General features: G+C 40.2%; 1 protein-coding gene across 2 annotated transcripts in view; it reads left to right on the top strand.

Moving 5' to 3' along the window:
- The first annotated feature begins 702 nt into the window (after nt 1-702).
- LOC112119101 (UDP-N-acetylglucosamine transferase subunit ALG14 homolog) overlaps nt 703-17,534 on the top strand; it is a 31,920-nt gene continuing 15,088 nt past the window's right edge. The window contains exons 1-3 of one of the 2 annotated variants that reach the window (XM_026656073.2): nt 703-962; nt 4,128-4,279; nt 8,262-8,384. In XM_026656073.2, the coding sequence (XP_026511858.1) occupies nt 830-962; nt 4,128-4,279; nt 8,262-8,384 (408 nt within the window). In that variant the 5' untranslated portion in view covers nt 703-829. The remainder of the gene's footprint in view (nt 963-4,127; nt 4,280-8,261; nt 8,385-17,534) is intronic. The other variant, XM_026656072.2, reaches the window with a different exon arrangement.

The raw sequence follows: 17,534 nt of genomic DNA on the forward strand, positions 1-17,534 counted from the left end.
TGTCATGCTCACAGCTATTTACAGATTTCAAGACTCTTTCAACTTTAAGTAGGGCTGCTCAATAGGCCAAATGATGAGGAAAAAAACAAGGAAGGAAACAGTGTTGGAAAAAATAATTTAAATAAAACAAATCCTACCTACCCTCTCTCCCAGTGACCTGCAACATGAAGACATTTATTTTCATAGAAAGACAGTGTTTTCCTCTTGTGCATTATCTACATATAAAATTAGCACTTAAATTGCTTTTGGTGCTAATCATTTTATTTTAAAGGGTTAACATGTGAATATGGCACTTCTTGCTGAAAGCATCTGTTCCCCGTGCCTTACGTTAGGGACAAAAAATAAGCTTCTACTACCCTGTACTCCTGCTAGTGCTACGTAGACAACAAAGCTATAGAGAAGTGAGCAAGGTTTTTGATCTCGTCAACCAGGGGCAGGTTCACAGAGCTTTTCACCAGCCCTCAACAACAGCGGCTCTGCAGAGCCCCCGGCGCCTCACACCGAACCCTGGGCTCTAGCTTCAGCTTCCTACGAGCTCTCTGCACGGGAGCCCGGCGCCCGCTTCCCAAGGCGCGCTGGAGCCGGAGGGGAGTGGTCAGGTTGCAGTGGTCAGGTGCGGGAGAGCAGCGGCGGCACTCCCTCCCTGGGGCGCGCGCGGAAGGACCTGTGTTGACTTTCCGCGGGGGCGGGGAGAACTGAGATGCTCGCTCGCCACATAACGAACCGCATATACAGAAGCGAGTAAGTTTGAGCTGGTACGGCCCCCGTAGTTTTCGCGTCGTGTCTTCCTTGTTCTGTGGAATTCCATGTCCGCCCCTGTCGGGCTTTTATGGACGCCCTCCCGGCCGTGCTGGGCGCCGCTGCCCTGCTGTTGCTGCTCCTCGCTGCGCGGCTTCTCCTAGCGAGGCGGAACAGCAGCCCGCGGACAGTTCCCCTCAGCCTGCTGGTGGTGGCCGGCTCCGGTGAGTAGAGACGGGCCCGATCCCGGCCGGCCGGCAGAGGGCAGCACAGCGCACCGGCAAACTCCCACGGGCTGTCGCCGCCGTGAACTACAGCTTCCAGCACGGCCTCCGCTGCCCCCGGGAGCGGCGCATGGTGGGAAGTGTAGTCCTGTAGGTGGCGGCTCGGCGGCGGGTAGTCTGGGGCATGCTGGGAAGCGTGCTCGAGCCTTGCACGGCGGTGCGGCTTGGAGCTGTAGTGTCCCCACCACAGCTCTGTCCCGAAATGGAGAGCTGGCCGGCGGGGCGGGGCTCCTGCGGCAGGGCGCCCGCCTCGGCGGGAGGGCCACAGAGAAGCAAGAGGCAGCTAAGGGAGGGCGGTGGAAAGTGGAGGTAGGCGAGTGAGGTCCGAGGGACAATATGAGGAAACCCGCGGGGGCATTAACAGAGAACGCAGGGTGATGCCCAGGGAGTCATGGGTCCTGCTTCGGCAGCCAGGTGGGCCAAAGAGCCAAACGCACCTGGGCTGGGGGAGGGAGGGCGTTACACCCCACACTGCGGAGAGTAATGCTATTAGTGCGGTGTTTTATGTTTCTGCTGTAATATGCAAGACCACTTCATCCACAACTGGGTGACAAGAGTAGTATTTTATTATGTTAAGAGTGTAACCTTTCCATTGCTAGGATTGCAAAAATCAAGCTCCAATACTCACGGGGTCCTTTGTGTGCTACCATTATATACTTATTTATTAATAACATTAACACTTATCCCTGGCTGGGATGGAGCTCTGTGGCTGTCATACAGGTTGGCAACACCACACAGCTGTATGGGCAGCATGTGAAGTATAGGATGTTGAGGGAAATTACATTAAATATGTTTTAAGATCTTGCTATGCTTTCAAGGAAACAAACACTAGCTGTATCACTTATTCTTAAGGCACAGAAAACTAAGTGTGAAAGACACCTTCTACAAGGAAACGTGAGGTTAAGAGGGAGTGGGCCTCTTCTGGAATGACAACAGAAGAGTATATGATACAATACACACAAATCTAGAGAAGAATTAAGCATGTGGTAGCATCTTTTGCTCCATTTTAGCTTGTTTTACAAGCCCCCTGCAGTGCATAGTTGGGCTTTTTACTTAAACTTCATTTTTGCATCCTTAAAAAAAAACCAATACATTATATTTGCTGTGTGAAAAATCACTCACATCAAACCCAGTGAAGGATTAAGGTAATTTAAAAAAATAAAATAAAATAAACCACACTAACAAAGATACGATTGAGTTTGAACCTGGGAGCCTCTTCCTATAGTGCCACTATTATAGATTTAAATAAAGATTTTAAACTTTTAATCCCACTACTGATCTAAGAAGATCTTCTTCAGAACACTTCCAAAAAATATTGTGCAAAAATGTATGTAAAATTGACAATTTTGCCTAGGTGCTGAAATATGGCAGTCTAGATACACCTCTACCCAGATATAACGCTGTCCTCGGGAGCCAAAAAAATCTCACCACCTTATAGGTGAGACGTTATATCGGGTTCGGTCCAGTACGGCGTACCGGCAAGAGCCAGCACGCCGTGCCGGACTGGACCGGCTTCCCCGGTGGTGATTTAAAGGGCCTGGTGCTCCAGCCACAGCGGGGAGCTCCGGGCCCTTTAAATCACTGCTGGAGCTCCGGCAGCGGGGCTCAGACGGGGATTTAAAGGGCCCGGGGCTCCACAAGGATTCAGATATAATGCAGTAAAGCAGCGGGGCTCGGGTGGCACTTTAAAGGGCCCAGGGCTCCCCGCTGCTTTACCGCGTTATATCCGAATTCGTGTTATATCGGGTCGCATTCTATCGGGGTAGAGGTACCATGTTTTTTTTCTGTCAGTCTCCTGCCATGGCATATTTTGGGTGTTAGTCTTCCAGATGATATTTGCCACCAGTGAAAATGGACACCAGCTGACAGAGTACAACTGGTTTTACTTACTTTAGTTTGGTCTACCTCTGCAACTCCATGGCAGAGTGAAAGTAACTAGGGCCCCAATCCTGCAAACACATGTACTCAAATGAAGCATAACTGCAAGATCAGGGCATAAAATAATACAATCCTAGAATCCGATCCTGCATACCCCAAGGACAGGGAATTCCCATTAGCTTTAATGAGAGCGTTGCACTTGCAGCTTACAGGAGTGGGATCATATTCAGTTTCACTATTCAACTGGCTACCTGTGTTGCGTGTCTTTGCACATGAGTATAGTGTAACTGTGTGCCGCTCCTCCTAAAAAGGGGGGGGGGGGGGAAATGCAGGAGGAAGAAAGGAATAAAAATGAGAGGTACCTACATTTTAAGACTGGCCCACCAAAATTTTGGTACACAAAGTTGTCATGTTATCAATGTATAAATAAGGTTACATATATAGAGTCGCATGAGGTTCTATTAACAGGCAAATTGACTATTTCAGGGATGATATGGCAGTCCTCCAACTGTTATAGTTGTCTTACCTTGACATACAAGACCAAACTTTGTTTTAACCATACTGTTAAAATAACTCTACGGCCTAGTGAAGATCAGGCGCTAGATTAGTTACACTGGTAGAAGCTAGTGAAAAGCAGGTGGCAGGGCAGAGTTGGAGTGATACAAGGACATTTGTAATCACAGTATCCCATGTTGCTTCCAGATCGCCAGCATAGACCCAAAAGTGTTGGTGCTGGCTGGTAAGGGGATCATGACCAGGAATGGCTTGCATATAGTGATAACGTGTCCAAGGCTTTAAGTCTGACCATAGGATATAGTTAAGACAGGTGTCAAACCCCATCCTCTCTGCAAATTGCAAGTGTGCAGTAAACAGGTCAAGATTCAACTGTGCTATAACCAGAACAGTTGTCTCAGCTGTATTTGTGGCATATACATGACATTGGAAAACAAAGTCTCTATAGTAGGTCCTCTGTATGGGCCTGGTCCAACTCTCATTTAAAATCAGTGAGTCTTTCAATTAACTTCAATGAGAGTTGAATGGTCTCCATATTACCTTAACCATCACAAACAGCCCCTAATTAAATTCCCAGCTCTCAGAGGAGGGTGAATGAGGCTAATATTAGCAATGTCTCTCGAAGGAAGAAGTGACCCCCAGCAGCATGTTTTCAATTGGGAGTTGCTAAATATTTCATATACTAACTAGCTTCGATGGTTTTTCCCCCCCCAGGAGGACACACAACAGAAATCCTGAGGTTACTCAGCAGTTTGTCCCAGTCATACTGTCCTCGACATTACATTTTTGCAGATTCAGATAAAATGAGTGAAGATAAAATACGTACTTTTGAACAAAAAAGAGCTGAAACTTTCTCCAATTCCCAGGTAAGTTAAATACATACTCATAAGAAAGCTTGATCATTTGTACATGATATAGTACAGTAGAACCTCAGAGTTATGAACACCAGAGTTACAAACTGACTGGTCAACCACACACCTCATTTGGAACGGGAAATACGCAGTCAGGCAGCAGAGACAAAAAAAAAAATACAGTATGATACTGTGTTAAATGTTTTGTTCAGCATTACAAACATTTCAGAGTTATGAAGAACTTCCATTCCTGAGAAATTTGTAACGGAGGTTCTAATGTAGTTTAAATACCTTTTAAAGAATTACTGAAACCAGTAATGTTACTCGTTTAATATTGGATCAATTTGAAAAAAAAGTTTTCAGTTAAAATTCTTAAGGTGTATTAATTTGCTACAATTGTTCAATAAGCATGATATAAAATTGATGGCTTTCTGTATATTGATACTTCATGTAACATCTGTCATTTCTGGAAAGTTAAGGGAACAGAACTGATTACATTTATATTATTTCAGTTTTTGTTCCTACCTAGGTCTACCATTGCTTTCCAGCAGGGTTCTTTCAGCTCTGGTCCCTTTCCTGGAGTTTAGGCCTCTTGTCACTACCTGGCAAGAGTCCTTCTGCACAGATCTGTCAACGGCAACTCTTCTCTGGGACAGCATATAGTTTCTGACAGGCTTGGCTTCCTTCCATCACTTAGGAATTCCCTATTCCTCAGAGCACACCTTCCCAGACCCCTCATCCAGTGAGCTTTCCTGGACACTCCTCTCATCAGGAACTTCCTGTCTATAGAATCCACCTTAGCTGAGCCCTGGTAACCCTTTATCAGGCTCACTAGCTAATTAGCTGACAACCAGCCAGGGCATTTAATTATTTTCAGGTGGGATTTGAGTTGGCTAGTTCTTCCTTACAGGAGTGTGTCTCAAGTAGGCTAGTCCCTGACTCTTTTTATAGGTCAGGTCCCCATGACAGTCACCCTATCAGTTTACATGGCTTGAACAGAAATAAAACAGCAGTAATCAACAGGTTCTTACAGAAAATCTCCTTAGTCATTAAGTAAACAAGTTATTTTGCACAAAAGCAAACTTCACCCAAATCCCTTCCCCAGTATCTCATTTCTTTGGAAGGATTACAGCTTGTTCAGTTGAACACACTGTAATGGGCCATGGCAATGGCAAGCTTTCACTACCTCTCCTTGCATGCTTCGGCAAAATAATCAAAAAGTCACTAGATAATAAAGGGCTACAGCATTGATGTTTAAACTTACAGTTCTCCAGTCTCATCTGTTGTTGAACTGCCAGTTTCGACAGTTTGATGTCTGACTAACAATGAGAAGGTCTCTATGCGCAGAAAAAGCAATTATAAATAAGCACAACCTTATAAAATCATATCGGAGATGAAAAAGACCAATTGGTCCATATCTGGTATATGAGCATGATATGTTGACTTCCATTAAAAGATGTATCAGATTTAAGTGCTTACTGTTAGCCTTTGTATCATAGTAGAGATGGAACATGTTACTGCAAGAATTACATTTCTAAAAAAATATATAGGCCGGGGGCTGGTGGAAATCATAAGTTTAATACTTTCTTAGTTAACTATGTGTAGATAGGATCAGTCCTCGCCCACAGACAACCCCGCCAACCTTAAGCATATTCTCACCAGCAACCACACACCGCACCATAACAACTCTAACTCAGGAACCAACCCATGCAACAAACCTCGATGCCAACTCTGCCCACATATCTACACCAGCAACACCATCACAGGACCTAACCAGATCAGCTACAACATCACCGGCTCATTCACCTGCACGTCCACCAATGTTATATATGCCATCATGTGCCAGCAATGCCCCTCTGCTATGTACATTGGCCAAACTGGACAGTCACTACGCAAGAGGATAAATGGACACAAGTCAGATATCAGGAATGGCAATATACAAAAACCTGTAGGAGAACACTTTAACCTCCCTGGCCACACAATAGCAGATGTAAAGGTAGCCATCTGACAGCAAAAAAACTTCAGGACCAGACTCCAAAGAGAAACTGCTGAGCTCCAGTTCATTTGCAAATTTGACACCATCAGATCAGGATTTAACAAAGACTGGGAATGGCTATCCAACTACAGAAGCAGTTTCTCCTCCCTTGGTGTTCACACCTCAACTGCTAGCAGAGCACCTCACCCTCCCTGATTGAACTAATCTCGTTATCTCCATACTGATTTATACCTGCCTCTGGAGATTTCCATTACTTGCATCTGAAGAAGTGAGGTTCTTACCCACGAAAGCTTATGCTCCCAATACTTCTGTTAGTCTTAAAGGTGCCACAGGACCCTCTGTTGCTTATGTGTAGATAAGCTTTCTACAGTTTTTCTTAAGGAATGTCATTTCTGAAAAGCATTCCATACACCCATTGTGTCAAGTTCCCTCATACACTATGGTAACTTTCATTTATTTATATGACACTGTGCAGTTCAGTGCTTTTGGCACAAGCCTCCCTTCTATACAATTCCATGTCAAGATTTAATACAGTCTATAGCTGTTAAACAGAATGTTTTCACAAAATGTCATAACACAGATGACTCAAAATAACAGTATTTAAAGAAAAAAGTTTGTGACAATAATGCAAGTTTGTATTTAAAATGTGTAGCCACATTAGAAGGTCTATTGGAATAATGCTATGTTCTGTCACTTCTGCTGCTTTTTAACCATTCTTTTCAACCCTCTGTACAACTTTTCTTTATCTTTAGTTTACTTTTTTTTAAACAAGTAACTGTCTTAAAACTTGGTCTCTCCTAACTTCAAACCACCACTCATCAGGGAAACATGATTTTAGCTAAGACTGGTGTATTTAGAATGAGTGGAGACTTTATGGTTTCGGTGATGAGATTAGGAGCGTTTTACTTCCAGGTCATCAGTTGGAATTCTGCCAAATTGATAGTGACTGAGACTTGTTACCATTTGATGACTGTTTGGTGGCCTTCATGAAATGAGTGAGCAGCTTCTGGCCAGTTCTTAGGAAATAGTTGTCCACCTCATTAAAACCGCTGTCACACATGGCACGTTTGTTTGGAGTTTCACTGGAGATCAACTTTTCAGTGTGCATAGAGACTGACTTTTGACCTATCTGTGTGTTCTAGAATTGTTTCCATCAGGTCCCAAAGCCTGCTACCAAGGATGTGTGGAATCTAAGTACTGTTATTCATGTGCTATCTGTTTTGACGAGGGAGGGGGGAAGAGAAAAATAAATAAATTTCAAATTCTGCAGTTTGTTATCTTTCTTGATTATTGAATGGTCTCTCTCCCCCTCCCTTTAATTTATTAGTTTCTAAAGAAATTGACAATATTACTTTTCTCAATTATTAATTTCTTTATTCAAACACTTTTTCTGTCAGTTTTGTTGCTGATCCATTCATTTAAAGGATAGGAATATCATTTATTTAATACATTTTTTTTAAAATTGTGATTAAACTGAGTATGCTGGCCACTGATACATTAGATTCTCTTCTTGCTTACCTCAGTTTTTACACTACTATAATTCCACTCCCAGTTTACACTTGCAAAAGTCAGAAAATTGTATCTGATGAGTATAAACATAAAAATGTCTTAACAATGCTTTGTGTTGTCCACTAGGTGGGGCACTAAGTTAACATACTGCAGGTGATGTTGCTCCTTATGTGTATTTTTATTGAGCTAGAAGTGTTTTAAAGTAACTTGGGATGGGACAGGGTAGCAGAGTTCTGGTATTGTAGTTCTGGTATTCTGGTATACTAGACGTATTGTTTTTACAGCACCCCAAAGTGTGCTATTCACGTTACACAACAAGGTTCTTGACCAAAGGGTTTACACTCCAGATTTTAGAAGTAACAAGTGCGTGTAATAAGGAAACATACAAAATGAACAACAAACAAATATTTTTATAGTAACGGAGATATATATGCTGTCACATATTCTGCAGAAGGAATGTATTTTAATTCAGTTTATCCTACTCTCTTCCAGTTTACCCTTAATCGTATTCCCAGATGTCGGGAGGTGCGCCAGTCTTGGAGCTCTTCAGTACTGACAACACTGTACTCCATACTTTACTCCTTTCCTTTGACTTTCAGACTAAAGCCAGATTTGGTATGTAAAACAAACCTTGTTAATGGTGAAATGCTAATCTGTTCTAAAAGGGAGTAGCTGTTTGGGATATCAAACCATTAATGAATATACAATGTGTGTACACTTAGGCTTACGGTCCTTACTCGAGTAAAACTCCCATTAAGAAAGGACCACAGGATCAGGCTATAATGGTATGCTAGAACAAAATCCACGCTCCTTCTTACCAATCCAAAATTCTGTGTTTCTACTTAACAATAGACTAAATTCTTAAACAGATGAAGCTGTGCAGGGCTTTCACTCTCTGCTATTAAAGATGTCTATGATATCATCTACAGAAGCAACAGAATTTTGAACTGATGTCAGGGAAGATATTTCTCTGTAGTAGGATATCTGAGTAATACCCTGACCATGCTTAATAGAGAACCTTTGGCATTGTAGTAAGTAGCGCAGTTGTCAAATATGACAGTGTGGCTTCACAGTCAGGAGCTGCATGTTGGAAAGGACACCCTGTAGATTTCTTAGTAGCCACTAAAAAGAAGGGAAGTGTTTAAATTTAATCCTGGAAAATCTACAGTTGGACTCCGTGGCTGGAGCCCTGTAAAATATCTGTAGTCCTGTGGCTGTGGAAGATAATAATTATTGACTTTAGCCCAAAATGTGGCCTAATTAGTTATTGAGTGATGTATGGCAAAGAATATTTTATGAAATTTGCCAAATTTAATTGATATACTGTATGTAATTTTATATATTTTAAAGTAAAGTAGAATCTTTGTAATTGGCACTTTCAGGTGTCAAGTAAATGATTGTCCCAGTTAAGGAAGTTTCTTAGCAGTATATCATGCATATTCACTTTAATGAATTACTTAGTGTACTAAGCACCTAAGAATATATTAAAGTAAGTTTAAATCTCTTGTCATCCATATTGGAATAGGGATGCAGCAGGAAACAAACATAGGGTTGCACATTAGAAATCTAGGATACCAATGTATCCCTTTAGGTTTGCAAGGTAACTTGGTAACAAGGTCATTTGTAAGGTAACTCCCTTCTCTTCATGTGTCAGTATATTTATGCCTGCATCTGTAATTTTCACTCCATGCATCTGAAGAAATGGGGTTTTTTACCCACGAAAGCTTATGCCCAAATAAATCTGTTAGTCTTTATGGTGCTACCAAACTCCTCGTTGTTTTTGTGGATACAGACTAACACAGCTACCTCTCTGATATTTTAGGTTTGCAAGTAACTTAGCAAACTTCATTGAAGCTCATTGCACTCCCTCCATCATGCTGGTAGAAGCTGACACAGTCCAGATTGCAGGTGCTTGTTGATGGTTATCTCTGCAAGGAGTAGGAATGCAGTAGCACAAGCTACCTGCAATCCCTGTTCTTTAGCCTTGAGAGTGGGTGTGGCCCATCTAGGCAGGGCAGGTTCAGACCAAACAGGGATTCAGTACTTCACTTGAGCAGTACATGTCAATAGGGTTCTGACTAAATTTTAAAACTGCCCTGTTTCTGTATTTCTCTCTTTGGCACAGAGCCTCGGGGCACTTACTGGCCAATCTAACTTCAGGTGCCCATTTACATGGACTTTTCAACTACATGTCAATTTATTCAATTTTAAAGTCACTGAAATTAATTACTTAGCCTGTTCCCTGGCAATGATCTCATTTAAGCAGATATGCCACTTACCAAAATGTAGATTAGATGTAACCTATTGTAGTAATTTTTTTCATTTGTCCTCAAATATGTAAATTCATGCTATTTAAAGCCAACATATTTCTGTTACTATCACCCAGTGCATTTTAATAAATCATAAGCATTCAAAATTTTGTCATTCTTGCATTTATGACTATATTTAGTAAAGATGCACCCACCACAAAAATTTGAATTGGAACCTAACTTCCGCAAAGTTAGTGTGCTTGGATTCAGGGTTTTGGTTCTGACCCATCTCTAATATAATCTTCAGTTATCTAGTATAGTAATTCTGAATAGCATCAAGATTAACTACATATGCAGTACATTGCAACAAGATAGTTTCTGTAAATCAGTGGTTCTCAACCTCTCCAGACTACTGTACCCCTTTCAGGAGTCTGATTTGTCTTTTGTACCCCCAAGTTTCACCACTTAAAAACTACTTGCTTACAATATCAGACAAAAATACAAAAGTGTCACAGCACACTATTATTGAGAAATTGCTTACTTTCTCATTTTTATCATATAATTATCAAATAAATCAATTGGAATATAAATATTGTACGTACATTTCAGTTATAGTATATAGAGCAGTATAAACAAGACATTGTTTATATGAAATTTTAGCTTGAAATGACCTCTCTAGTGCTTTTCATGTAGCCTGTTATAAAATTAGGCAAATATCTAGATGAGTCGATATACCCCCTGGAAGACCTCTGCATATCCCCAGGGGTACATGTATCCCTGGTTGAGAACCACTGCTGTAAATGATCTGTTTATGGGCCTGATCCTGGTCTCATTGGCTTAATTGGTGCAGATAAGTTTGTATCACAGCAAACCTCACACACAGTTTAAATAAAACAGAAGATCAAGGAGAAGTCATTGTGGAGCCCCCTGCTATTCTCTCCACACATTAATTAAAAAAGAAACACAAAGAAAAGGTAAAGTGCCTTTTATCCAAATTAAATGGACAGCCTGTAGGAGATCAGAGTAACGAGTTCATTAGGAAATTGCCTTGCTACAGTAGTGGTTTCATTTAATGAGTATCAATTTTATCGAGTTATCATTATGAGTGAAATTGACTGGAAAACCTAACTGAGCAGCTTAATATGCTACCAAAGGAGCCGACATGGAAAATCATATGAGAAGAACACTGTGAAGTTACTAACTGTTATATAATTCAATTGATCCTTTGTTTGTAAGAGGAACTTAAAATGACTGTGACATTTGCAGCAGACTCAGAATTATCAGAACTTATGTTAAAATTGCTAATCTATTGATAGTTTAGTACTCATGTAATGCTTTTGACATTTAAAAAAAAAAAAAGTCTGTCTTGATAAAATGAATAATAGTTTAAAGAAAGACTACATCTTTGCCAAGGTCCATATGCCCTTTGCACTGAAATCCTCCACACTTTTATTTATTAAGAAAATTCAAGAACATTGTAAATTTTTAAACGGCATAGATCTGTGATCACTTCAAAATACCTGAGAATAAAAGTCAGAGTGCTTGTAAAGATTATAGAATAGTTAAAAGGGCAAAAATAGAGACTAAAATGCCTTTTTTGCCAATAAAAAGATTCTAGATGTGTAGTACGTAAAACAATTGCTTATATTTAACTTTCCTTGGGTGAAAGTGTGGTTAGTGGACCGCAGCTCCCTACATTCTTGGCAGAATATCATGTTCCTTAGTTTATAAAACTTAGGAGTGGGGAAAATGAATACTAGAATTGAGTTGACAGCATTTGTGTAAAATTTCTGATATAAAAATCAGCACCCAAATATTACTTTGCTTAGTGTTCCTAAGTTTATCAGATCAAGTCAAGAACTAAGTATTTGTAACACTGGAAGCTATAGAGACTCTAGGTTTTATCAATGTAGGCAAATATTTTTCTGCTGTACTTTTTCTTGGGGAAAAAGGAGGAGTTTGGAATACTTCTAAATCATTTATATATTGGAATGACTGATCCTACAAATCCTTGTACACCTAAAACTCCTGTTGACTTCAGTGGAAGTTTTTAGGAGCATGAGGAATGCAAGATCTTGCCTTCTTGAAGTGAAACGTGTCCTGGGCATCAGAAAGCCCCAAATGCAGCAGAACTGATGCAGTTCCACTCTTCAGTAGGTGGAGGACAAGGAGAGTCCTGTATTGAGTTCCCTGTGTACCACAAAGGCAAGCTTTGCAGTGTGTAGACTTACGATGGCATAACTAGTGGGTCCATGGACCAAAAAACTGTATAAGGGAAGCAACAGACTCAGCTGCACTGGTGTTACGTGCCTTGTCTCTTAGTTGTGGAGAGGATAACGTCTCCTTTCATACCTTGACTTGAGCTCATGGCAAAGCCCTTTAGCTTGCCCTTTGTGTTAGGGAGCAGAGTTCAGCATCCTGTCCTGAGGTCATTAGGAGTTGAGGATGCTGAACAACTCTCAGGAGGCACTCAGTACCTTTCCAGCTCAGGAGCTTGGATTAAAAAAAAAAAAAAAAATCATTTTTCGTAGATTAGATCTAATCCTTTTCAGACAGATTCTGTGGCTAAGATTTTCAAAAGTGACTAGTGATTTTTGTTGTCAAACTTGAGACATCTTAGAGGGGCCTGATTTTTAGAGCTCAGTGCTCATCACTTTTTGAAAATTACATCCCTTTAAAGCAGTGGTTCTTAACCTGGGGTGAATGCACCCCCTGGGGGTGCGAGATGCTCTTTCTGGGGGTGCGAGTCATGCCAGATTTTTTTTATAAGGTAAATCATCAAAAACACAAATTAAGCACAGGCACGTAAGTACAACTACTTTGTTTCATCAAACCTATCTATTTATTAACATACATTTTTTAACGATTATCGTAATATACGAACAAAAAATATATCTAGGTTTAAAGAACTGACCTACTTCAATGATTTTTTATAAGGGGTGCGAGAACATATTTTGAGAACCAAAGGGGTGCAGGCTGCAGTAAAGGTTAAGAACCACTGCTTTAAAGTGTTGTATCAACCAAAATCACAAGTCACTTCTCAAAATCTTGACCTATATTTTTATATCCAAGTACAATACCTTAGAAATAATTAAGCATTGTAAAATGCCCAGTTCTTAAGCTAGTTAAGTTCACCATAATAAACCTAGATAAATGCTCACACAATGAAACTGTATGAAAGGAGACCTTTATTTCACTTAGCTAAGATTTTCCATTCTCTGTTCCATGTTCAAAATGTCTTAAGTTCACAGCACTTGAGCAAGTTGCTATGATGGACAATAAGTTATTGTTCCTTTATATCATGATTCTCATTAGATCTTTGTGGTAATCCTTTCCTATTTTTCACTTTTTAAACAAGTGCACTGTGTGTGATGCTGCTAGTAAGGGGAATCTAGTAACTTGTTTTGTGTGCCAAAGCATTTTTTCCCCCCATAGTTTGTCTGGTACTGTACTGTTTTTATATTATGTCTCATCTACTATTATCCTTTTTTAGATAAAAAACACTTAACATGTACAAGAGAAACCAAAGTAGGAAAAGGAAAAAGGTCAGCTGTTTAAGTTGCACAGTATAAAAAAGGAAGGAAAGTTTAAGCACACAAAATTAAGACTAAATTCTCTCCCAGAATTTACTAAAACATTGGGGAATCTTCTGTTCTTTGTTTAATACTTTACACATATATAGACCTTTTCATCTTCAAAGCACTGGGGAGCAGTGGGGGCAGAAAACCTAACTGGCTTCAAGACTGAGCTTGATAAGTTTATGGAAGGGATGGTATGATGGGACTGCCTACAATGGCATGTGGTCCATCAGCGGCTGCCAGTAGCAAACATCCCCAATGGCCAGAGATGAGACACTAGATGGAGAGGGCTCTTGAATTACCTGGGAAATAATTCTCTGTAGTATCTGCCTGTTGGGTCTTGCCCACATGCTCAGGGTCTAACTGATCACCATATATGGGGTTGGGAAGGAATTTTCCCCCAGGTCAGATTGGCAGAGACTGAAGGGTTTTTTTTGCCTTCCTCTGCAGCATGGGACACAGGTCACTTGCAGGTTTAAACTAGTGTAAATGGTGAATTCTCTTTAACTTGAAGACTTTAAACCATGATTTGAGGATATCAGTAACTCAACCAGAGGTTAGGGGTCTATTACAGGAGTGGGTGGGTGAGGTTCTGTAGCCTGAGCTGTGCAGGTGGTCAGACTAGATGATCATGATGGTCCTTTCTGACCTTTAAAGTCTTTGAGTCACTTTACCATTGTTGACCAATTCTTACAACAACATTACCAATGACATAACTCAGGTCTCCAGAGGGAGACAATGTTGGGGTTAAGGTTAGAGCTGAGTTCCTGGCTCCCAGTCCTATGGTCAGCCTCTAGATTTAACTTCTTTTTAGGTTTAAATATATCTCACTCATCCTCTACCTCATGAAAATAGTGTTTTACTTTTCCTCACATCACATAGTTTTTATATGTAGCATATCAATTGCTATCTTATGAGCATGTTTATATGCATATAACAAAAGTCACATTTAACTACCTCAAAAATACCTTTTTCAAAGTTTCTGGTCCATACTAATGAAAGCCACATTGAGAATTGTGGTTTTTAAAGTTCAATTGTAGGGTCGTTGTCAAGCAAGCATATTTATATACAGTTTTTAGGTTTTATTATCCTTTTTTCTCTTTGGAATAGGAGGCTAGGGAGCAGTCCAGTACGATAATGTTTACTTTGAGGGAAGACAGGCCCTCATCCTCTAAACTAGGTCTACAAACTGATCTAGAATTTCCTGCGATTTCTAAGCAGGAGATCATTCACATACAGGCTCAGCTAAGATGCCATTCAGAGCCTTGGGGACGTGCTGAAGGATGACTTAGAGACAGGGCCGGCTCCAGGGTTTTGGCCGCCCCAAGCAGCCAAAACAAAAACAAAAAAAACCAAAAAAAAAGCCGCGATCGCGATCTGCGGCGGGAGGTCCTTTGCTCCCAGGCGGAGTGAGGGACCGTCCGCCGAATTGCCGCCGAATACCTGGACGTGCCACCCCACTCCGGAGCAGCTTCCCCAAGCACCTGCTTGAGAAGCTGGTGCCTGGAGCCGGCCCTGCTTAGAGAACATGACAAAGAAGAGCCATGTCCCTGTCTGCACTTAAGATTGCCACTAAAAATCAGCATTCGAGCAACTGGTGTCTTGTAGCAGACCACACTTATTAGCAAATTAATAATTGAGATTGTTGAATTCCTGGAGCATTCTAATTAACCTCTGCAATCTTTCTGCCATTTATGAATCATCCTTCTGATGATAATATGACCGGAGCCGCACACAGTGTTCTGAATGCAGTTTAATTTGTGACATAATGTCTTCTGATCCATATTCATTTTCTTTATGTATTATGGAATTTTGTTTGTTTACTGTTATTTCCACTACATGCTTTATGAAAGTCAAAAGAACTTCCTAATGTTATTTTTTGTAAGTTCCACATATTGTAATTTGCTGTTACATATTCTAAAACTTTTTATTTAAGTATTTTTATACAGCTCCCAACAGTACAGCATATGGGTGCCTCATTAGTTAAAAACATGCAGTTAAAATAAACTGAACACAATAATACTGCACACAAATGGTAGACTGCAGCTGCTTTAGGACAGTGGCTGCCTTCTCTAGTGGATATCTGTCTTTTGAAAATTAATTCCAGAGTCTAGTTAGCCAGTTGCACCTTACAGTGGGCTCCAAAGGCCACTAAACTGTGGCTCTGGTGATCTGTTTGAAGTAGTAAGTTCATTAAGTGAATGTGAAAGTCCTTCACTGAAAAATGCTGTGAGCTAAGAAGTTTGGTCACTTTCAGCCATTCTAGTTTCTTGATCTCATTGAGTATCCTGGTTTATTTTGGTATTTCTCTTCTTTTTCTACTTGGAAACTGTTTTTTTTGGGCATTTCTTACCAATCCTCCTTTGAGAATACTGAGACAAACAACTAAACACTTTTAAAGCAGTCCCTGTCTGTCAGTCTATGACAATTTAGTAATAATTTTTAAAGACCCTATTTTTTTCTTGCTGACTTCTTGTTCCTTTTGTACTTGAAACTTTTCTTACTATTTCTTAAATGCAGCCACAAAGGCTCTTTTAAAAAAAAAAAACCTGGGATTTTGCCTTTTTTGATTCTTTATTATGTATAAAAAGAAGATCTCCAGGATTTTTTTCCCCCTTTGTTTCTTATTCCCTTCCTTTCCTCCCTCTGCGCTTGTTTTTTATCTTTAGAATATCAGGAATGTCAATTTGGGACTTACCTAGTGTTGCTGGAGGATGATGGGAGGATCTCAGAAGTTTGTGAGCTTTCACACTTTAACTGAAGTGACTGTGGTGTTAAAGATTCAGCAAATACTACTTTTCCCCCCCAGTTTGCTATTGAACTGTGTCAACAAAATCAAGGAGTTTTTAAATAGTCTAACAAAGTCAGTTCTTTGTACAGATTCTCTGATTTCAATCTTTTGACTCTTCAGAGATACTTTTTTCCCCCCAGCAATTCTACAGTTTTCCAATCTAAATAGGCGCTACAGAAATTTCTAATATAAAAACTAAAACACAGCAGAATTTAAAAAAAAAAACCTTTCAGGCCTCCACTGTTAATTATAATGAAGCAAAAGACCCAGGCCCATTATTTTTCCCTTTACAGGTTACCTTTAAACTCTTGTTAAATTATCTTTTTTTTTATTTTCCAGTGATAAGGTTTCACTGCAGATGAGTGATGTCATGTCAAAATTAGCATGAAAACAAAGAACCAATTGACAGGCCTTTTTCATTTATAATAAAATGATAGAGCATGACATTGCTTTATCCATCCATGAGGATACTTTATCCATCCATGGATACTGTTTCTCAAGGTTAAAGAGCAGTATTTCCTCTTGATCTCTTGCTATTTTGTTGCACTGGCATGCTGTAATGTGTTGTGATAGTTACCTATTTTATGGTATTTAATAAGCAGTGATCAAATACCGAATTTATAGAAGTGAATATCTGACTTGTCACTAAGATTTAAGCCTTTCACCCTAGCCTGTATCTTTTTTATAATAATCACACTATAACATTAAAACTATATTAGGTACTTTACAGACAAATTTGAAGACAAAGGGTAAAATTTTCATAAGTGCCTATGTCCCATTTTCAAAAGTGACTTAGGAATACAAGTCTTATTGACTTTCAGTGACAGTTCAGCTCTTAGAGTTAGATTTTTAAAGATATTTAGGCACCTGTACATTGAGTTAGCTTTGTATCACTGTGGTGGCACAAAGATGTCTGGAATCTTTGGGTGACACAGAGCCACTATAGCACTCTTCTGTCACCTCCACTCCTGTCCCGGTTAATTGTGCAAGCAATGAATTGGGAAAAGGAGGCATGGTCAATGTTTTCTTAGGCCTGGCTTATCCCCAGTTGCTATAACATCCCTTGGGGTCCATTATCAGTTAGCATAAATGGGAAAAGCCTGAAGCCTACTCTAAGTCATATAGGCCATTATGGAGAAGCAAAATG

Source organism: Terrapene carolina, unplaced genomic scaffold, assembly GCF_002925995.2.
Source record: "Terrapene carolina triunguis isolate 2854851 unplaced genomic scaffold, T_m_triunguis-2.0 Scaffold211, whole genome shotgun sequence".
NCBI classification, from domain to species: Eukaryota; Metazoa; Chordata; order Testudines; family Emydidae; genus Terrapene; species Terrapene triunguis.